The 23,936-nt window shown below is 36.7% G+C and overlaps 2 protein-coding genes across 4 annotated transcripts in view; both read left to right on the top strand.

Moving 5' to 3' along the window:
• prkd2 (protein kinase D2) overlaps positions 1–6,695 on the top strand; it is a 38,341-nt gene extending 31,646 nt beyond the window's left edge. For all 3 annotated transcript variants that reach the window (XM_059514770.1, XM_059514769.1, XM_059514768.1), the window contains 9 exons: positions 1–279; positions 798–850; positions 943–1,015; positions 2,196–2,302; positions 2,518–2,679; positions 3,353–3,451; positions 3,627–3,894; positions 4,178–4,263; positions 4,746–6,695. The exon at positions 1–279 is cut by the window's left edge and continues 34 nt beyond it. In XM_059514770.1, the coding sequence (XP_059370753.1) occupies positions 1–279; positions 798–850; positions 943–1,015; positions 2,196–2,302; positions 2,518–2,679; positions 3,353–3,451; positions 3,627–3,894; positions 4,178–4,263; positions 4,746–4,970 (1,352 nt within the window). In that variant the 3' untranslated portion in view covers positions 4,971–6,695. The remainder of the gene's footprint in view (positions 280–797; positions 851–942; positions 1,016–2,195; positions 2,303–2,517; positions 2,680–3,352; positions 3,452–3,626; positions 3,895–4,177; positions 4,264–4,745) is intronic.
• Positions 6,696–8,621: 1,926 nt separating this feature from the next.
• On the top strand, positions 8,622–22,772 carry gpr184 (G protein-coupled receptor 184). Its single transcript, XM_059515173.1, has 2 exons — positions 8,622–9,140; positions 20,951–22,772. The coding sequence occupies exon 2, from the start codon at positions 20,954–20,956 to the stop codon at positions 21,956–21,958; it is 1,005 nt and encodes a 334-aa protein (XP_059371156.1). The 5' UTR covers positions 8,622–9,140; positions 20,951–20,953; the 3' UTR covers positions 21,959–22,772.
• The last annotated feature ends 1,164 nt before the right edge of the window (positions 22,773–23,936 follow it).

Below are 23,936 nucleotides of genomic sequence, written 5' to 3'. Positions count from 1 at the left end.
CGGCAGGGGATTTCTCTCTTGTCCCTCCTGGCACAAGTCCCCACTGCTTTGAGATCATGACGGGTACCATGATCTACTTTGTTGGTGAAGACCCCAACACCACCCCGTCCCTGTCATCCAGTGTGTCTGGTCTACCCATCTCCATCTGCCCCAGCAGTGTTGCGCCCAATAGTGGGGTGGGACGAGAGTTTGCCAAAGGATGGGAGACTGCTATACGTCAAGCCCTCATGCCAGTCATCTTCCAAGACAACCCTCCAGCAGAAGGTCACACTCCTCACCGTAAGTGAGATTAATTCTGGAAGAAAAGTGTGATTCTGCATACATAAGCATAATCATTTAATAATTACAAATCATTATTGTAGATATGTGTAGAATTTAGTTAGACATGATGATGCTATGATATGATAATATAATATGTCATTTTCTTAATTTGGACTATTTAAAAATACATGAATGAATGTCATTGTATAATGTGTGTGTGTGTGTGTGTATATATATATATATATATATATATATATATATATATATATATACATATACATACACAAACACACACAGTATATATACAGTATATACTTTGTTTCATTTTTACAACTTTTTTATAGATAGATAGTTCATATCAGCAAGTTTCATATCAACATAAAGAAGTTATTTCATAATTATTATATATATTATATACTATTAGTAGTTATTATAATTTTCAAATCCTTATTTGTCATTGACCTTTATACAGTACGAGTATAACACTAAGATTATAAAGTGTGACTAATATGGTTATGAATCTGATTCATTTTCAGGGCAGGCATCAGTCAGCATCTCGGTGTCTAACAGTCAGATTCAGGAGAACGTGGTGAGTAAACTTTAAAGATGCCATACATCACATAGTCTGATGATTATTATAATGAGTGAGATCATAATAAACAATGATGATGTATCCAACAGGACATTGGAATGGTGTACCAAATCTTTGCGGATGAGGTTCTGGGCTCTGGACAATTTGGTGTGGTTTATGGAGGTATGTCTATGACTGAAAACCAAGTTTCTAAACATTTACTAGAGCATTGCTATGCGGTTGCTAAGGTGTTCTTGGTGGTTGCCAGGCTGTTCTGCACGGTTGTTAGGTGTTTTCTTACTGGACCATGTAAACAGAGTACATGCACCTTTAAGATGTTATGATATTCTAGATTGAAGTTGATTGAAGTTACGCTATTAAAAATTAAGGTTCTTATTGGCATTGATGAAAAACTTTAACATCCATGTAATCTTTAAGGAAAAGGATATTTTTTATAAGAATGCAAATATTATCTGAATTATATTGGAATGGGCCGATAATGGCTTAAAATGTGAATATAAGGATTGGCCCGATATGATAAATTATGCCAATATGCCTTTCCTTTAAGATGAATAACTCACATGTGATTAGGGTTTGCTAGCGGTAAGATAATCAAATCATGAGTATGCGGTGATTTAAAGGTCAGAAGTCGCTAAGGTCACAAATATTGCACTTGTAAATGAACCAGTTATATTTAGGCTATACAGATTTATTCATTAATGTATTTTTTTTTCAAACAGATTATGAAATTAAATTCAAGGAGCTTTAAAAAAAAATTGACAATTTTTTTTTTACTACTCTTTTGCTTTTTAAATCTTCAAATAATTTAAATGTTTCCACATCTGAGAATAAAAAAAAAAAATGGAGTGATTGATTTGAAGTTTCCAGTGTTCCCTCATTGTAAAATTACTTCATTATTGTTTATTTAATAATAATAATAAAGAAATCACTACAATAAAAAATTTTGCTTGTAATATTTGCACAGGAGAGACTTCATGTCGTTTCCAAATAAAAGGACATTTATCGGTATTGGCATCAGCTATCAGCCAAGATGAGTTGAAAAATATCGGCATATCAGATATCGGCAAAATCCTATATTGTGCATCCCTTTTAGATTAAAGTGTTCATGTTCTTTGTGGAACCAAAAATGGTTCTTCTATGGCATCAACACAAAAATCCACTTTTTTAATCTTATTATTATTATTATTATTAATGTTTTTTGTTTAGTTTAAACAACAAAAACAGAATTCGTATTCAAATCCCTTGTCATAAGTATATGTAATAGCAAACACCACTAATGATATGCAAGAATGGACATTTGCAAATGATCTCACATATACAATCATTTCCTCAACCCTCACAGGAAAACACAGGAAAACTGGCCGGGATGTAGCCGTGAAGGTGATCGACAAGCTCCGGTTCCCCACCAAGCAGGAGAGCCAGCTGAGGAATGAAGTGGCCATATTGCAGGTGACCAGCAGGGAGCGATAGAGAATCAATGATTCATATGTGGCTAATGAATGCCATTGTACTGACCGAATGATAATGAACACATGTAACACAATTAAACCGGCTGTGTGCCTGCTGATTGTGAGGACACCTAACATAAGCTCATGAATGCAAATAAGCAACAACGTGACTTACCCACCCACATTTCTTTATCCTGTCCTTTCATCCTCTCTCAGAGCCTGCGACACTTGGGCATAGTGAACCTCGAATGCATGTTTGAGACGCCAGAGAAGGTGTTTGTGGTGATGGAGAAACTTCATGGTGACATGCTCGAGATGATACTGTCCAGTGAGAAAGGAAGACTTCCTGAGCGACTCACCAAGTTCCTCATCACCCAGGTCAGCGCTGCGTTTAGAGCTTAAAACTTGCTTCTCAGAGGTTAAAGGCTGTTTGCACCAAGGACATACGGTTATCACAGTCCTTCTAAAGGCCTGTTCACACCAATAGGGATAGCTATAATAGCCATTAACTACAACTATAATGATAATTATATACATATCCTGTTTATTATTATAGCCGCATGCAGCATTTTTTCATCTGCTGCTTTAAAGGGGTGATGAACTACCTTTTTTATTATTTCATACTGTTCTCTGAGATCCACTTATGCAATAAAGGTTTTTCATCAAAAAACCTCATTTAGAATTAATAAGCTATTTTCTGTCCTGTTTTGAACTCCAAAATAATATTTAATGTAAGTAACGGTATATGAATATTCAATTCACTGTTATTGTAAAGTGTTGCAGATAACTATATTAGCATTGTGTTGTGTTTGTCATTAGCACACGGCAGTTTTGTCATTTGTTTTATTTATTTATTTTAAAGAATGCACTGTCGTTTTGTCTTCAAGTGCTTTAAAAAGCCAGGTAGATTCTGATTAGCTGTCAATATTTATTTATATATATATATATATATATATATATATATATATATATATAGTAATCATTCTTGGTGTGAAAGGGCCTTTAAAGACATTATTTTGAGCCAGTATCTTCTCTTTCACTCCCTCTCTAGATTTTGGCTGCTCTGAGGCACCTTCACTTCAAAAACATAGTGCACTGTGACCTCAAGCCTGAGAATGTGCTGTTAGCATCAGCGGATCCTTTCCCACAGGTCAGAAATGTCCAAAAAAACACAATTTGAACACATCCCGATATAGAGGCATGGATGGGAAACAAATAACTACTCTTTTTCTTTTTTTTCTATTGCATAATGCAAGGTCATACTTCTCCTTTTTACACTTGGTTGACTCTTAACACTTCTTCCCACCCCCGCGGGATGTTCACAGGTGAAACTTTGTGACTTTGGTTTTGCTCGCATCATCGGAGAGAAGTCTTTCCGCCGTTCGGTTGTCGGCACGCCGGCTTATTTGGCCCCCGAGGTCCTGCTGAACCAGGGTTACAATCGCTCTCTGGACATGTGGTCTGTAGGTGTGATTATGTATGTTAGTCTGAGTGGAACTTTCCCTTTCAACGAGGATGAAGACATCAATGATCAGATCCACAACGCCGCCTTCATGTACCCACCCAACCCATGGAAACAGATCTCTCCTGAAGGTAACAGTAAAATGACACCGAATTAAAGTTGCTGATGTACAATAAAATGTCAGATCAAATTGAGATTTGTAGTATATGAAAAGTTAAAAGAGCTGAATAGAGAACACTTTGCTTGGCTCTTCCTGGACATTTACTTCATAATAACAAAAAGAAATCCGATGCATTAAAAGCAGGCTGGTCGTTGAGTCGCTCCATCCACCTTTGATTTTCTGTCCGCTGCTGTAAATCATTTAGCTTCAATCAATGCAGATTTTGTTTGTGTGATCTCTGCGTTTCTCCATAGCTATTGACCTCATCAATAACCTGCTGCAAGTGAAGATGAGAAAACGCTACAGTGTAGACAAGAGTCTCAGTCATACCTATCTACAGGTAATGCCAATATCAGGCTATATATATATAATATATATATGTATGTGTGTGTGTGTGTGTGTGTGTGTGTAGGTGTATGATGGTGAGTGTGCATTATATTAATTTAAACTACTATTACTATTAAACATATCATTTTTGAATTAAATGAGACCGAGGCAAGAAAGATAATCTAGATAATCTAAGGATAAGGCTATTATATTCAAATGAAGAAAAAAAAATGGAAATAGGTCTGTAATTACATTAAAAGCTCCACATGAAAGAAGAAAAAAGGACAAATGTGGAAAAACAACCCCTGAGATGACAAATGTAAAAGAGAGTTTTATGTTTGACAAGCAAATTACATTAAGGGCAAATAAGCTCCTTAAGTAAAGCGCTTTTAGACACCGCAAACAAAATGAATCATCATTAGCTGTGGCGTCCTTCTGTCTCTATCATCTCCTTATTTGCTCTGTCTCCCCCACCACCCCTGTCTGCTCTTTCAGGATTACCAGGCCTGGTTGGACCTCCGAGCGCTGGAGTCAAAGCTCGGGGAGCGCTACATAACCCACGAGAGCGATGACAGCCGCTGGCAGCAGTACGCTCGTGACCACACGCTGCCTTACCCTGCTCACCTGGTGCCCCCGCCACCAGCGTCTGATGACGACGAGCTGGAGGGTGCAGAGGACGCGGACATGCAGGGGCTGACAGAGCGTGTTAGCATCCTTTGAAGAAGAAACTGAGGCAGGGGACGAGAGGAATGAAGAGTACCTGCCCAAGTCTAGCGATTTTTAGTGCAGCACAAGCATAGGATGGAGGTAGTCCTCTGTATAAAGAAAAAAGAATAAAAAAAGAGTAGCTTTGGATGTCTTTGGCAGGCCGTCTGAACTCTGACCTCCTTTGACCGCCAGGACTGCTGCAGATTTGTTTCTGGGATGCAGATATTAGGACTGGGAAGAACTATCATGGATTCCAATATATAGATACGAAGTCAAGCGGTTCACTGGAGGCATGTGCGAAACATATTTTTTTCAAAATGGGCTGGTTTTGGGTTTGTCTCCCCCAACTAGACGTCTTTCTTAAGGTACGGTCACATTTACCAGTATTCTGCGTATTTTCGCAGGCAAAACCCAGTCAGTTCAATGGAAATACATGCTATCGTTAATTTCATGTCAGGATGAAATATTTCCTCATTTAGATTTCGCAATTGGTTCAGGTCGGTCACACGCATTCGCCACATTTACCAACAAAAAGCTGCTTGGTTTGAAAATGAATTCAGTGTGAATGGAGCTTCATAAATTGCTGAACTATTGACAATAGGCTTTCCCCCTATGACATTTTTGCTAATGTGACCGTAATTCTAGGGGACAAAATAGAAGAGAACCTTCCAAAGGGTCTCGAGACATGGACTTAAAATGTTGAATATTTGCAGCGTCTTAAAAACTCACAGAACATTCAAAAAACAGTGCAAGATGTGACACAATGGCCAGGAACGTTCTTCTGAATGTGTCTTTCGTGACAATGGTGCTTTGACAGTGATGAATAAACTATGTTTTACGAGTTTTAATGGTCGAAACCGTCTAAAGGTATGGTCACATTTACCGGTGCTCCTTGAAATTTTGTGGCCGAAATCCAGTCATTTCAATATGCAATCAAGAGTTTGGTGCGAAGTTGTTCCTCGAGCAGATTGCATTCATGTTCATGTGAATTTGCCGCATTGATCAACCGAAAGTTGGAAACGTCTTCTGTGTGAACGGTGCATCATGCATGCACAATAGACCTTTTTTGCCCACAAAATTTTACCCAAATTTCGCCAGTGTGACCCATCCCTAGTTTGTTGTTCACAACAGATTGACGTCCAGCTGATTGACAATCTCCAGGTCACCAGAAATGTATTAGTCATGATACAGATGGAAAGTTTAAAAAAAGTATCTATTAAGCTGGACTTTTTTTCTTTGTTTGTGCTCTGTAGTGACACCACCTTTAGTTTCAGATCCACTTTTTTATGTATTACTGAGAATCTTTTTGCAAAATAACCTGGAAGACATCCATGAGTCTGGTGTTTTCCAGTATCATCATCGGTTTTCCCTCCATTGGGGAAGACGACTTCACCTTTGAGAATGGATGTTATCTTATGAAGACTAATATGCAGGCTGCCCCTCGGCCTTATCATACAAAATGAGTGCACAAAGACTACCAAGACTGTTCTGAGACCAGCAGCTGTTAGCAACCGGCTGATCTTTTCTAGGACTAGCTGTACTGGATGTGTATTCTTATTCCTAACTGACCCTAGACCTGAGCATTAGGCTGCATGTCACTGAGAATTAGGTTTGCTTGAAACTTATTGCTATGAAGGACTGTTTTGTACACATGTAACCTTAGAAATCCTGATGTAGTTTGTGGAAGGTAATGTTGGAGCATTTCCAACAGGTATAATAAACATGGTGATGCATAAATCTGTTGAAATGAATCTTCTTGAGTTGTGAGGTTTGAGTCAAGTTGATTTTTTTTCTTTTTCATCCTCTTTTCCTGATCGATTGTCTAGCAGAGAGAATGAAAAACATAGAAATACACAGAGAACTTGTTCCAGGTACAATACGGCTAATCTTTACTGACAGAATCTGTTGGCACCGAAAATCATTTCAGCTTGTACCTCAGTTTGTAAAAAAAAAATAAGCAAAAGTGTTGAGTAGGAGTTATGTGCTTACTGTACAATGGAAGTCTATGGAGCAAAGGCATTGTAGAGGGTTTAATATATTAATTCCTATACCAGTATAATCATTTATCTGCATTTGAGCTATAAATCATAATTTTAATGGTGAAACTATGACAGACGTTGGGAAAGATGGCGTGATAAGTTACAATTACAGGATGATGGTGTGTTATTCAATGTCTTATTAAGGGAAATCAAAGGAAACATTTGCTAAATTAGTTTTAATGACATAATTTAAAATGGAGTAATTGAAAACCATCGAAAGACACTATATGTCACACTTTATCTTAGAAACCAGAGGAAAAACTACACCACACTCATCTGGTTAGAATATGAAAAACATAAATAAATGGTCATGAATGTCAAATTTATTAATAACAGATTACCATTCAAAGGGAATAATTATATAGGTTATATACAGGATTATATTTTTATTTTAAATAATAAAATTAAATATATTGAATTAAAAAAAATATATTAACTTGCGTCTTCAATCCAAGATACAGTATTATATATATATATATATATATATATATATATATATCAAATCATTCTGTTCCTCTGAAGCTTTTTTTCCTCAAAGAATCCTAAAAAAAATGTCATAAAATATTCGGCAAATCAGCGTAATAGATTGATTTCTAAGGATCAAGTGACACTGAAGACTGGAGCATGATGCTGAGAATTCAGCTTTGCCATTAAAGGAATGAAAGACATTGTTAAATGTATTCATACAGAAAATAAATTATAATAATTCTAGTTAATTAATAGTGAGAAGTGGTCTCCAAACTAAAGTGTGACCGATGTTTCAAATCATCCTTTGATGTTCTGATAGAAATATTACAGTACTGTAATCAGCTGACACTTGGAAATATACTTTCTAGCCAAATTATCATATACTGTATGATTTAAATGAGTAATTATGTATACTACACCCTCACCCCCCTTTTTATTGCAAGTGAATTACTGTGGAGACATATATATATATATATAAAAAAAAAAATGTTTCTATGAAATTAAAAACATTCTGAAATGGAAAGTAACATATTTGCCCTGACAGTTTTAGGGAAAGCCCACATATATTAGTCCAGAAACTGCTCTGTACTCTAGAAATCAGTCAGTTGCTAAGATAAATGAAAATGCAAACCAGCAGAAGCTGGAAGAATATGAAAAAAACAACAACAAAAAAACTAATGAACACCAAGCAACAGGTAACCGCAAAACAATGTGTACAGCATAAACATGAATTATTTAACAAAAAGTTTTGGATACAAGTCTCATTCCTGCCCTGTATCATTATAGTCAATAATTTCTGAAATTCACTGAAAGGTCAAAACACCTTTTGATTTTTAGGTATAGGTGAACTGATTTCCTTGTGGAATGTAACCTTTAAATAATCAATTAAGAGAATATTAAGTTTATATAGGTTTAACTAAATTTCACAAAAGTCTCAGCCTTTACCGGAACATTTCAGACAGAGAAAGAGTAGGTAGGCATTAGAATTCCTTGATGAGGCTTTAATTCAACTTTGGTTTATCTGTTCAATCAGGTTTCACTGGTAGCGGGTCTTAAAATGGAAAAACATGACTGCCTCCGCAGAATGCAAATTATGGCAAGCCCAGAAAGCATGTTAAGAAGTCGTAGTTTCGCTTATGTCAAACAGGAAGTTGTGGCATTGTGAGTGAGCTCTGAGGCAGGCTGTATCATTGGAAGATTATCATCATCTGTTGTTCACCACGTGTCTGGAAAAAAAGCAGTTCTAACTCATTGTGGTTCCCTATAACACTATGGCATGCAGCTCTTTGGGAAAAAACCCCTAGCCCTAACCTAACATCTTCCTGTAGACGTGCGGAATAGGTTTTTATCTCTCCTCCCCTTCCTCTCTCTCTCTCTCTCTCAATTCATCTCATCTCCATCCACTCCGCACGAAGTGCATCGGCCGAAACTGCTCTCACAGGGTCACTTTTGATCTTCTCCAGCCAGGAAGCATTATTAAAGTGCATGACACCCTCTTCACATCTGAGGAACTCAGCTGTGCCACTTTTCTCAGAGGTCACGCGGGACTGGAGCTCGACTTGAGGCGGTTCTGGGACTGAAGTTGTTAAGAGACATTGCTGGGACAGTGGACACCCTTCTCTGGTTGGAGCTGTTGGAGAACAATTTATAATTCGTTGTGTTGATTGATCCGCAGGTGAGGTTCCTTCATTTTTTGGGCTGGTTTTGTTATAAGAACTACAAGAATAATGGTGAACCAGTGTGTATGTATAAATACGATAAAATCAGAGGGTGGACATGGACTTGTTTGTTTCCTGTGCTATAGATAGTAACACTACTAATGCAGTTGTCAGACACTTGATCCTAATATCTTAAAATGTTTATAAAGCTGGGATGTGTATGTAAGGCATCCGGCTGACACGTCTAGTATAATCGGGAGTTTTGAAAGGACATGTTTGTACCATTTTATTCATACTTGTAATACGTCTTGAAGTTAATAAATTGCATTGTACAAAATCAAGCAAAATGAAAACATTTTTGGGAGATAATTATACCTTTGAAAAAGTAATGGTTGACAATGAATTTGATTTAATATTGTGATGTTAAACTATGAAGTAAGGCTATTTAATTTATAATCTGACAGTCATATAGCATGCAAAAAAAGAAGGGGCTTTCACTTGTCTTTAAAGAACAAATTGAGTAAAAGGGTACAAAATATGATGGAAACCGAGAAGATGCACATCATGGAAATTTCCAAAAAGTGCATCTCAAGATCTCAAGGTGTGTTACCCATCATCTCTCACCATCATATTTTCCCCTCTAAAGCAATGACCTCATCAATTAATAATAAGTTCAAATTGTTATCAAAATGTTAAAATTGTCATAATGTCATAAAAACATTGTCATAACAGGCACGCGATTTATTTAATTTGTTAGCATCATATTTGTAGAATGAATAAATACAAAAATTCATGCAGAAAAATAACAGAATAATCAAAAAAAAAAAAAAAACCTAAATTGCTGTTGAACGTTTAAAAAAATCTATTTATTCATTTATTGTATTATTAGTGCTCTCAAATGATTAATCATGATTAATCGCATCCAAAATAATATATATATATATATATATATATATATATATATATATATATATATATATATATCTACTCTGTATGTGTATATCTAAACAATAAATATACAGAGTACACAAATATATTATGCAATTTTGAACGTGATTAATCGTGATTTCTCTTTTGACAGCATTAATTATTAGTCTACATTTACATATAGTAAAGCTGGCGTTAATTATTTTTCACACATATGTACTGTATTGTAAATAACAAACTGAAATTGCATCTATTTTACCAAATGACCCCTTTACTTTGTGTAAAAAAAAAAAAAAAAGACAAAAGATGCAGACTAGTCTGTTTTTTTGAGTAATCAACAATTTCCTCATTGCGTGACCCAAGGCATTTTTAGGGTCATATGTCTCTGCGCTGACTTAACAGAATTTATATAATTGTCATAAAACTGATGCAAGGTAAAAAGACTGTTAGTTTTGTTTCTGCACTTACATCACTTCCTGCAGCCCAAGTATGCATAGGCCTCAGGATGGGAGTTGCTTAGGGAGCGATTATGCCATTTAGAGGGGCAGCCCACCACTCTTCTTTCCAGACCACTAGCCTGTATCTCAAGAGCTCTCAGGGGTGCTCATTAAACCTGCAATTTCAATAGCAAAACAAGAATAAAGCAGCGTAATCACATTACATAAGCTACAGGAAAGGAAACAGAAAGAAAATCTCCATTAAAGTAAATGTGTTTATCAATACTGTACATTAACTGCTGACTGAAGAGTCCCACATTATCCCTGACTTCCTTTCTGGACAAACGCTGAAAACAAAACATCCTACCCAGATTTTTAGTATAACTATCACTAAAACAGTTGTTAGACCATCCCTAACATTGGAAAATCTGTGTAAAGCACACCCTCTAATTGAGCCCCAAATATGCAATTTAATAAAATACATGCTGCGAAAACAACAACAGCTGCTCGTTTAAAGAAACACCAGATGATAACTGTCTTTTTTTAATGTTTTCAGCAGCTGTTTACAAGTGCTTGTGAAAAAAAATACTTAACTGTATTAAATGTGCATTTGTAGTGTAATCTAAAAAAGACAGACACTTTAATATGAATAAAAAGGCCACTTAAATGTACTTATAGAGAGTACACTTCCATTACTGTTTTTAACATAACTACACTTTTAAAACATGCACTTTGCAATAATATAAAATTAAAGATTTTGAAGTACACTTTAAATCATTGTTTAAAAGATAATTTGTTGTTCTTCAATGAAATTCAGTTATTTTGATTTGAATAAAATTGTATAGTCCATTTAATTTTTTTTTTCTTTTACAGGAGCATATTTATCAGGAAATAAATAAATAAGATAATAATAATATTTAAAAAATCCTTATTTAAAAGAAAGTATTTAGAGGTGTTTGCATCTGAAGTCTTAATTTATAATTGCAGTTAAATAATATATTTTAAAATGCCTGCAAGTGCCTGAAAACATTACATTAAGTTTGCACTTAAGTGAATCTTTTAAAGTGTTTCATTTCTGTAATATGCTAAAATTATTCTTCTTCTCTATACTTCTTTTTTCACAAAGGAGTGAGTAGGAACACAACAAAACCATGTGATTCATTGCTCACTTGATCCGTTTCGGGCTTGGGAGATATTATATTAAAGTACCTGTGTATTTTTTCTTCATGGTACAGCCCTTTTTGTGGTTTGGATCCTGTGGTTATGGTCTAAATTAATTTCCTGTTCATGTTTGTTATATCTGGTGTTTGAGTAGCAACATTTATGTGCAAAATCCAAAAACATCATAATGCAGTATTTGACATTTTAAATCATCAGAGCATCAGGGATATATGGCTTATGTTGGCATAGGTTTAAAAGTGAATATTAAATTTAAACAACAGTAAACAATGTGCAGTTTATCAAAATAAATTTCAACCACAAACCAACCTTTAAAGGGCTCACCACATTGCCTTCTTAATTCATGATGTAAACTAAACATGAAAAACAGGAAAACAGCCAGACATATTTTGAAATGACAGTATCATTAGCATAAACTTCACAGCATGCGAATGACAGCACATCTTTATCATCGCTTATCCAAAAATACCATCAGACTTGAAGGAAAATGATTCGGTACTATCGGCATTCACACCAGAGCTGAAGGGGAGGCTGTTTATGATGCAGTTTTCTATTTTTATTTGTATTGTATGGGAGACTGTTGTGTATTTGCAGGTTCAATCTAATTCTACATCTCAAAGCCATCTTTTAAGCTTTAAGAGTGTGTGCTCAGGTTACCCAGCTATTGATTTTTCCACTGTTTTGCACGGGTAGGGCGAATTGTGAACATTGCTTAAAAACCGTCGCTCAGTTAGACCTGAATTGAATTTTAGTGTGACATACTGCTGCTATTCCAATCCCTCTAGCAGCTAATGCTGTTAGTATACCTGAGTTTGATATTGTGAGCATGAAGGTCTGTGAATACATTCATTTTTTTTTTTAAATCATTTGATACTTAAATGTTTTACTTGTCTTTGTTTGCATCCACATATTGTGTAGATAATATAATATTAAGGAAATAAAAGGCCACTTAAAGGGAGCCTTCACCAAAAAATAAAAAGTCATGATTTACTCACACTCAAGTTTTTCCAAACCTGTATGTTTCTGTCTTCTGTTGAACACAAAAGAAGAAGATTTTGATGAATGTTCATCCATGATAAGAAAAAAAAAAAAAACAGAAGTCAATGGCTAACCAAGAACCAGTGTTGGCAGTAACTATTCACATACACATTACGTAATTTAATTACATAATAAAAGTAACTGTAATCTGTTACAGTTACTGCAAATAAAATTAAATTACCCTTATGAAAATGTTAATGATTACAAAGGGGGTTACATCTGAATATTTTCACACCCAAACACACACACACACACACACACACACACACACAGATACAGAAGTGTAGGACACAGAATAGGACACATGCTTATTTGATAACAGATTTACAGTATTTTAAATTCAATACAGTAATTCAAGAGATGAAGGATTTGGTGTGACAGTAATTACTGTTATTAAATGTTTTTTTTTTAACTAACAGTTGAAAGCATTTGGTAAAAGTTAAGTCAAGTCAAGTCTGCTTTATTGTCAATTCTTCCACATGTGCAGTACATACATACAGAGAATCAAAGTTGCTTTACTCTCAGACCCCTGGTGCATACAGATAACACTAACAGTAGAGCCTAAAAATCTATATCAAATATAAAATATAAAATACAACTATACAAGGGCATTTAAAAAAAAATAAAAAATAAAATAGAGTTAAATAAAGCAGTGCAAGGCAAATGGCAGATAGAAGGCAAACCAGTTAAGTGAACAAACAGTGGAGATAAAAAGATTATAGTGCAAAAAAGCTTATTCAGTCTGATTAGAGTGACAAAGGGCCAGGGTAGTAGAATGACATCAGTTCCACGCTGAATGAGGTAGTGAGTAGACCAATGCTGCACAAAGTGACTGGTGCATGTAATCGTATGTTGGTGGGGGAGGGGGTGACCTGGGGAAGTGGGATATGGGGGGGGGGGTGGGGGTTGGGGGGTGGTTCATAGTTCTTTGGTGCCTGGGGCAGAAGAGGGTAGGGGGGGGGCAAGTTCGGGAGCTTGTTCAGCTTCCTGATAACCTGATGAATGAAGCTGTCCTTCAATCTGCTGATCCTCCCTGATGGCAGCAGACTGAAGATGCTGTGTGATGGGTGGGTGGGATCACTTGCGATGCAGAGGGCTTTGCGGGAGAGACGGGTTTCGTAAATGTCCTGGAAGGAGGGGAGAGAGATACCAATGATCTTCTCAGCTGCTCTCACTAAGCGCTGTAGAGTCTTTCGGCAGGACGCGTTGCAGGTGCCATACCACACAGTGATGCAGCTCGTTTGAATCCTCTAGATGGTGCCTCTGTAGAAGGTGTACATGATGGGGGGTGGGGCTCTGGCTCTTTTCAGTTTGCGGAGGAAGTAGAGACAATGTTGTGATTTCTTGGCCAGTGCTGCAGTGGTGTACTGATATGCAAACTGGAAGGGGTCCAGGGAGGGGGGGAGGGCGGACTTGATATGGTGCATGACTAGCCGTTCAAAGCACTTCATGGTATTAGGAGTAAGTGCAACTGGACGGTAGTCATTGAAGCAGGATGGAGACTGCTTCTTCGGGACCGGAATGATGGTGGTAGCTTTGTGTGTGGACAACAGCCTGACTAAGTGTGATGATGAAGATGTCTGTGAATACATTAGTGAGTTCTTCTGCACAGTCCCTCAGTACATGCCCAGGAATGTTGTCAGGACCTGGAGCTTTTCGTGCATTGATCCTGCTGAGGGATCTCCTAACGCTGTCTGGGGTCAGCGTCATCACCTAGTCACTGGGAAGAGGTGGAGTCTTCTGTGCAGTGGTGCTGTTTTGTTGCCCAAAGCAAGCGAAGAAGGTGTTCAGCTCATTCAGCAGAGAGATGTTGTTGTCACAGGTCCGCGGTGGGGGCTTGTAGTCCGTAATGTTCTGTATCCACGGACATAAGCTTTGAGTGTCTCTGCTATCGCTGAATTAATGGGCTATCCTCCTGGAGTACTGTCTCTTAGCCTCTCTGATGCCGCAGGATGGGTGTGCCCTGGCTGTCCTCAGGCCCACCTTATCTCCAGATCTGAAGACAGCGTTCCCGCATCTTCAAGAGTCTGTAAGCCTCCCCTGTCATCCACGGTGTTTGGTTGTCCCGGACAGTGATGCTCTTTGTGACTGTTACATCATCAATACACTTGTTGATGTGGGCAGTGACAGTCTCTGAGTACTCTTGGAGGTATGTTGTGTTATTATATGTGGCAGCCTGCTTAAAAAATCATTCTGGCCACACTTGTATTTGTTTGTGAACTGGTTTGGTGACTTTAATGAGTGGTCTGTATGCAGGCATTAGCATGACAATGGTGTGGTCTGAGGCAACGAAGTGGGGGAGGGGGGGGAGGCTTTGTAGGCTCCTCTCTGTGTGGAGTAAACAAAGTCTAAAATGTTTTAAGAAAAGTAATCAAAAAGTAATCAAATGTAATCAGTTACATTAAAAAAGTAACTGAAATAGTTACTCTACAAGTTAAAGAGGGTCATTTGTAGCCGTTGAACGACTTTCGGAAAAAAAGTCGACTTTTATGTTATGAAAGTCGAGTCGAAGTCTACAAGTCATTGATGATGTCATTAATGAACAAATAAATCTGGAGCTGAGACTCAAACATCTTGTGGTCATCTATGGCATATGACACCGCACTGTCTACATGGCTATTGCTCCTATAACAGCTCATTTATATCAGTTCTTTTGTCTTTGGTTCATTATGTTTCTCACAGTTTTCTGCTTGTTCTAAATCAGATACAGATAAAGTAGCACAGTAAAGATTACATTCACATGAATGCATTAGTGAGAGAGTAATTGCGTGTGTGAATTAATTCTACCTGGCAGCGTCTCTCCACTAGTAAAGCTGTGGGATTTAGTTATTAAGAAATATATGCTTGAACTTTTCAGTTTCTAAGCTATTTTTTTTTCCAGAAATCACAGAACAGTGTTGACAATACATTTCCACGCTGAATGATTCTGTGTGCCCACGATCTGCGCGTGATGTACAATCTATTGTCTGTAGCCTATTTGTGTGTGTTACAGTGGAGCATTGTATTAGATTAGAACGGCAATTAACTTACCTGTACAATAAGATGTTTAAAACGTGCATTCTCCTGTTCAATGTCAAGCATCCAGTAATATAATCACACATCTTGTGGAGAGTATGCATTTGTTTGTCATTTTAACTGTTTGGAAATTGAGTGTAAATGTCACCATCAAGCTTAAACCGTCATAGAAGAGCAATAAAGTCAACTAGTCCACTAATCACTAATCGATTAGTCGGTGCAACCCCTAGTAATTTGTAATCTGTAACCTATTATATCTCAAAAGTAATATTCCCAACACTGCCAACAACATTCATTTTTGGGTGATCTATCCCTACTTGCAACAAAACTCTACATTAATATGATTTGGATCTGTTTATTTTTATCTTGACATCTCTCCAAATCACATTTTCATCTTAGCACATGCTTGCCGACATTACACAAATACATTACAATAAGTACTATACTGGGACTGGCAGCTGAGAGTAGCGGTGTTTTCCTGTGTAGAGTCCCCATGTGCCACAATGTTATCAGTAGTTGTTTGCTTTCTGGTCAAGATCGATTGAGCCCACCCCGTTTGCCCACCACAGTCCCCAAATCATTTTGATTTTGAGATAAAGCTTAGTTTCTCATGTGAAAATAAATCAGCTCACTTTGAAATATAAGCAACCTCTTCTCAATAAACCACAATCACTATCAGGAGTCTGACTCATTCTGTGAATGAGATTGTACAAACAGTTAAACTTGAACTAGAGAAAAAATAAAAATTCAGAGATTTGATATGTCATCATGTGGTTCATGCCACATCACGTGATCCAAAATAAATCCATATTTAATAGATATAGTGCAAAAAAAGGTTGTTTTGAGTGCACAATTCAGTTAATTCAATTCTTTAAGATATAATTTTGGTTACACATTTCTTCTGATCAGAATTTCTTTAAATGTAGACATTTGTCTAACTATAAGCAACTTTCCAACTTTACGTCCAATAACTCTCTTTAGAGTATTAGAGTGTTAGGGTTAAGTTGTAGAATAACTCGGTATTTAGTTGCAAAGTTGCTCATAGTTAGTAGAAGATCTAAAGTGGACTATAAAAATTTGATCAAATTGCCATAATTTTTATAGTATTATAATAATTTACGCTACAATTAAACACTATACTTCTTTCAGATAAAAGTATTTTGCGTGTCTTTAAATACATATGAAAGTTTAATTCATATGCATGTTGATAAAATGTAGTGCTGTCAAATGATTAATCGCAATTATTCACACCCAAAATAAAAGTTTTTGTTTACACAATATATATGTGTGTACTGTGTATATTTATAATGCATATATAATTACACTCACATGCATGTATACATTTCAGAATTTTTTTTATATATTAATCATATTTATATATAATATAAATTATATGAATCTAAATATATACATGTATGTTCAATATATACTGCATGTGTGTATATTTAAATATACATAATACATATACACAGTACACAAACATTAGGTAAACAAACAAAAAAAAGTGTATTTTGGATGTGATTAATCATTTGACAGCATTAAATAAAATGGCCATACAAGTTTTTAATTAGCAAAAAAATTCTTAAACCTTTTTTTTTTAGGTTCAAACAATTCATTGAAAAGATCTTACTTAGAAGAGTGATTAATTTACAAATTAGACATTGCAAGCCACATAATTTGAGGTATCATTCATGTCTGTATTAGAAATGGAACAAGATGAGTTATGCATCAAAATGTTATATTTAAGATTAAGGATATACAGTCCATGCATATGAGCAATACTATGATGCTTGTCTTAAAAGCAAGAACAAGATATTGATAGTTCAAGTGCAGCTATAAGGCTTTTCAGTGTGGTGAAGCTCAGGTTTTTATTTGTCTGTGGTAGTGCTGTCTGCTTTTCTCACAGCTCTTGCACTGAGGAGCAAGACTTGAGGAGCTGCAAAACCCTTCATGTGGAGACCTGCAGCTGTGGAAAACGCCAACAGTGTCTTGAATTGAATTTGAGCAAAGACTGGCAGCAAGTGAAAAGACTGTCCAAAGGTTGAAAACAAGTTTAGCAATTGCACTGAATATGAACTCAATGGGATATAGAGGATATTCAGGTTGTGATGAGAGAGCTGCAGTAGCTAGATGTGAAATTAACTGATCTGAACATTATCGGCAATTGTTGTAGTATTTATTTATTTATTTATTTTGAAAATGAAAAAATGCTTCTTTCAAAGAGATTTCAAAGTGCAAGGCTTGCAACTAGTGTGAATGGAGAAAAAAAGCATGCCTTATGTGCGGCATATGAACAGATGTAAAGGCTCTGCCTACAAACATCAATAATCTCCAAGAACTAAGGGTAAAAGTTGTTGGAATGCTAAAAAAAAACAGTGCTAAGGCTTAAATCCATTATAAACCCAATCCAGGTACATTTTACAAAACCTTTCTTTCCCCTGTAAGCTTAAAAAAAAAAAAACCGCTCAATCAACCGTGAAATTAAGTTTAACAGCAAGGGTGACATTTTGCCTTTAATATCAAAAACATATCATAATATATAGCAAAGGAAACAATCCTGGTCCCAGATGTAGCGGATTACCTTCATCCCACTGAATTAACGTATCCTACAATATTTGTGCAATAGTTATGTGTTCAGATAAAAGGTAGATATGAAACCTTCTCTGTGGACTATTATTATAATTATTTCAATTTTATTCTATTCTATTCTATTCTATTCTCTCTCTCTCTCTCTCTCTCTCTCTCTCTCTCTCTCTCTCTCTCTTTAAGTTTGATTCTCCATCATTATCATGGCACATGAAGCCAATAATACTGGGGATGACATTTTGCTACTTGTTGAATTTTAAATTAGTTACCAGGCTTCCTGCAAGCTGTTAATTTTCTGATAAGAATGACTTTGCAACCTTTTTTGATTTTGCAACCTTGATATGTAAGAGACTGTGGCGTGTATATGAAGAGGTGTGTAGGTGTGTAAAATGTCACTTTCGTATATAAAATAAGAACCCAATGTGTCTGGCTATATATATATATATATATATATATATATATATATATAGCAGTGGGTTTTATTTGTTGTGCAGGTGTTGTTAATCTAAAATGCTTTCAGTGACTCATTGATGTTCGTCTTGGCTCATTAACCATCACACCTTGACTTAATAAGAAGTAAAAGGAAATATTTTGTGCATCATGTTGTTCACTTTTCATTGAAACCACAGACATTCTGCAATTTGCAGCAACCGGAAATGTGTTGTTTTCATTTGGAGTAGCCATTTCTAATGCGCAATATAAGTAGTTGGTCAGTACACTTTCAGTAGTACGATATTTATCTGTCATGACAATTATAATTAAAATCTAGATTAATCTAGAAAGGACTTTTAAAATATTACTACAATGTGCACCATGACAACAACAACAACAAAACAATCAACAACAAAAAATGTCAAACCAAGTTTAACCGCATCATAGCTACGAGTGCATAAATGTTGTAACCTAAAGGTCAATGTTTTACCACTCTTTCACATGCGCTGAAAAATCTGATCTTTCATGCAAACTGAATACAGCTGTATGCTTGAATATTACAAAAAAACCTTGCAAAGGTCAACTAGTCAAAATGCTATTACAAATATCAAGAATTACGTTTTTCACTAAATGTAATTCCTAATATCAATAATTTGATTTCTGTGAATGAAGATGTCATTCTTGATACCAATAATTCAAATTTAAAAGTGGGGTAAGTGATTTCTGGTAGCCAATATAGATATTTCAAAACTACCAAACCAAACAGGCCCTACCCCAAAAGGGTCTCGCCCCTATTTTGAAAGCTCCGCCCCACACATATGTATATGATATTAGTTCTGTGAAACAAAGAAAACCAGTGTTACACCGTGTCAAGACAATATAGAACTCATTATAATCATTATAATCAGTGATGCTGTCTACACTGAATGCGACATGACAAATCCCCAACAGAAAACTGTTGCTGCATTCTATTTATGAAGTATTGACATTTTAAATGATTTTCAATGGTCACTTTATCGCGTCCAGTGACAGACTTGTCCAGTGTAGATATAGTGTTACTCACCTATCAACAAGAAACAAAGCAACCTCGGCTCCTTCTCTCCAGCGCTGGAAAGCTGATCCAATATTTACATGGGTCCTATTTCTTTCCTTATAGTAAGCCTTCTTTTGTTCCGTAGATGTTTTTCTCTTTTGTTTTTATCTGCCATCTCTATCTTTCTGTCATTACACTCGGCTCTGCTAATGTCTGTCCTGTGCACTGAGCGCTCTCTCATCCACATCATGAGTAGACACACCCCTTACTGCTGATTGGCTACAAGTTTGTTTTGGTACCCGACTCAGTTTTCTAAAGCATTTTTGAAAAAAATCATACCCCACTTTTAAGTGAAATTGAATTGTTGATATCAAAAAATGATGTCCTGGTCATATCAAAGTCAAAACAGCTCGGTTAGACTAGGGCTTTTTTAATGCTTTGAAACTTGGTTACACTTTATTGCAGTGTCTTTGAAACACAAGTTTATTATTTATTCTTGCATAATTACATGCAAGAACCCACATGTACATACACAGTACTATATACTTGTCATAATAATTACAATAACTGGGTAATAACTGGGTTATTACCTTGAACATATACCCAAACCTACCCATAACCCATGTAGTTGCCTTATATTATCCAGGACGTTCTTAGGTAAGTAAGTTAATATACTGTACATATATAAAGTGTAAATCTTAACCTTAACTAGTAAACACTTTGTTAGTATTGCTCAGTACTTAAGCATACTGCTGCATAATTACACTGTAACAAAGACACTGCAAAATAAAGTGTATACATTTTACCATGATTTTACTCAATCAACATTAAATGCAGCCACTAGGATATTTTGTAATACTGTAAATTCCTGTACTACACAATCTGTTAAGGAGCTATCCATAATTGCATTTGTGGTAGTTGCCAAGGTCTGACTAATAAGTATAATTATGTTAAATTATGCAAGAACTGGTAAATTTCCCACCTATTTACATCAGGATTGTGCAACATTTTCAATGAAATTATATTTCAACTTAACTCAAATTCATTTGATTTGATCTTTGAGAGGGCAAACATGATCTAGAATCACAATTACATGCAAAATTGAAAATTTATAAATTTTTATGAGCTATGAAATATTCTGACGCAGATATTTATCTTTTTTTTTTCTTTGTGCACACAGATTATGATGAACACAACATACAACACAATCAACTCATCATGTGTGATCATGACCCAGCCAGCAAGTCATCTGCTGATGTCTATCTACATCATTGCCTTCATTTTGGGGCTGCTGGTCAATCTGATCACCATTGGGCCCATAATTCAGCAGATCTGCAGAAGGAACGTTCTAGGAATCTACCTGCTCAGTTTGTCCTTTTCAGATCTCCTGTACATCCTCACCATGCCTCTGTGGGTCTATTATTTCAACAACAACCACAAATGGAACCTCAGCCAAGGACTCTGTAGTTTGGCTGGCTTCTTTTACTACTCCAACCTGTACATCAGCATCTATCTCCTCTGCTGTATCTCCATCGATCGCTGCCTGGCAATCACCTTTCCGCTGAGAATCCAAGTCTTCCGCCGCCAGCGCTATGCCTGGGTCATCTGTGGGCTGGTCTATGTTCTCGTCATGGCCTTGCACTGTTTGGTGCTTTACCTGGACAAGTTATCGGATCCACTGGATGACACTGTGCAAACGTGCTATGAGACCTTCCCCATGACGGAAAGCATTGCGATGTTCAACCTTATACGGGTCGGAATCGGTTTCCTCTTGCCTCTGGTGGTCATCTCCGTCTGCTACTGGTTGATCCCAACCAAGGTGCAGCAAAGTAGAGGGGTGGATGATCAAGGCAAGCGCAAAGTGAAGCTTTTGTCGATGGGGGTCATTGGCATTTTCTCCTTCTGCTTTGCGCCATACCATATCCTCCTCATGGTGAGGTCCATCGCCTTCTTTTATTTGGGAGAAAAACAAAGCTGCAGTTTTGAACAAGCAATACATTTGCCCTTCACTTGCTCCCTGGCACTATCCAGCCTGAACAGCGTTGTGGACCCAGTGCTCTATGTTTTGGCCAGTAATGGAGTAAGGGAAGATATGAGGTGGTTCTGTTGGAAAAACAAGCAGAGACAGGTGACAGGAAGCCCTCTTGTTGATTCCAAATGGAAGACCAGAATAACCAACTTGGGTTAAAACCAACCTCAGATCTTTGAAAACAGGTTTACATTTGATAGCGTACACACTGTTTTTGAATCTATTAAGGAATTTCACAAATCAGTGACCAGCACAAACCCACTTAAATTGTTTGCGTTGACAGCATGGACACAGTCTTGTGGATGAGTTCATGTTGTGAAGTTGTGGAGGGTCTGGCAGGCTATACAATCTGGCGTGCTCCAGCAGTATAATCCAGACACATGAACTAACTTTTTGACAAAAAACTGCCACCATGACTGCAAACCACTTGCTTTTCTCAGGTGGTAATAGGCCAATTGCGCCAAGTTTTGTGAGTAAAAAGTATCTACTGTATAATAAGCTTAATTTACAGAAAAAAACAAACAATGTCTTGTACTGACAATACTTTAGTGCATATAGAGCCTAGTTAAACTGGATTGTGGCTGTTTTTGTGCATGAATATTGTGTATTACAAAAGTGATTATTTAGTGAATAAGCCAATGTATGTCAGTGTCTAGTAAAGCCCAATTAATTTGTCAAAGTCATGACAAAGACCAGAAGAGGGAAACATCCAAGTCAAGGACAAGTTAACACGCTCCTGAGCTTATGACCAAGAGGATAAATATATGCTTTTAGTCAGAGTCTAAGACCATATTTTTATGGTTTTGTCCTTGTTTCTTGAATCCGAGTCCAAGGCTATGTTTTTATGGCTTTGGTCTTCGATTCAGTCCTCTTGTGGTCTTTCTCCTGATTCAAACCACCCTCTCCTGATTTCAGTCTTGAATCTCAAATTTGGTCTTGCCTATCTGCAGGCTTTTGTACTCAGACTGCTTTATGTCCACTTATGTCCAAAAAAGATGAATTTTTACTTAGTTGTTTTATCTAAGCTGTAATATATTTATCTGTGTCTTTACGAACATTGAAAATATGTTTACAAATTATGGATTTGCAGTGTAACAGGACCTTTGAATCACTTTAACTTTCTATGTGAGAGCCATACTCAGCCCAAGTGTTGTTATTGTGGAATAAAGCCTCGCTTGTTTGTCCTTGTTTAATTCACAGATGACTCCCTGTTACTTACCGTTAAACCACTTGTTGCAATGTTAGCAATTTCAATGCACATCCTGCTGCTACTCTCTACATTTCCTCACATGTAACATTGCCGCAAAAGAAACATTATGAAATTGTGCATTGTGAAATAAAATACATTTTCAGATTCTGACTGTTATGCCACATTTAGGGAAGTGATGCTTCCGTTAAACGGAGGTAAAATGATTTTTTTTGTTTTATTCAAGTGGTGGGAACATATACTATCAGTGTAATCATGCAGCTTTCTGAAGAGACAGAGAGACCCATATGACACCAGCAGGTGTTCTTGAGGGCTGATGAGGAGGAACGTTTGCATAGCATCTCTAACCGGTATCGCCCACAATACACTTTGTACAGCTTTGTTCACTCACCTTCCGCTAGAATTATTGCCTCTATAGACGAGTGGCTCATATGTGACGTGAGTGAGAGTGGCCTACCTCCATACTGTAAAATGCCACAGACCATCGGAATGGATTTTGGTGTGTGAGCGAAGCAATGTTTTGCAGCTTAGAGTACCTGATCTACAGTCTGAATGGTTTAAATGACTCACTTTCACCTAAATGCTTTATGGAAATGGGATGCCATATAGTGTTAGAACTTACTGGTTTGTGCTCTCATCTGTCTATACAGCCCAGAACATTTCTGCAAAGTTCACTTAAGGAAAGAAAGCCACATTCTTTCATCATAATAACCATATTGTATCGCAATAGAACTAATGCAAGCTATTCTGCATTACACAATGAAGGCACAATGGCACAATGAAGCTGCCAATGAGGTCTCACCGCAACAGGAAGTCTGGTGGGATTTAGACAAGAACAACACAGAACACTGTGTCTGCTTTCATGTGCTCGTGCAATTGATTTGCACCTTCCTGAATGCAGACAACAGATGGAGGTGAGAGAGCATGTTC

Source organism: Carassius carassius, chromosome 28 (assembly GCF_963082965.1).
Source record: "Carassius carassius chromosome 28, fCarCar2.1, whole genome shotgun sequence".
Taxonomy (NCBI): domain Eukaryota; kingdom Metazoa; phylum Chordata; class Actinopteri; order Cypriniformes; family Cyprinidae; genus Carassius; species Carassius carassius.
This window is presented reverse-complemented; position numbering and strand designations above follow the sequence as displayed.

Coding starts and splice junctions, on each gene's coding strand:
- gpr184 (XM_059515173.1), top strand. CDS start 20,954: ATGATGAACACAACATACAACACAATCAACTCATCATGTGTGATCATG.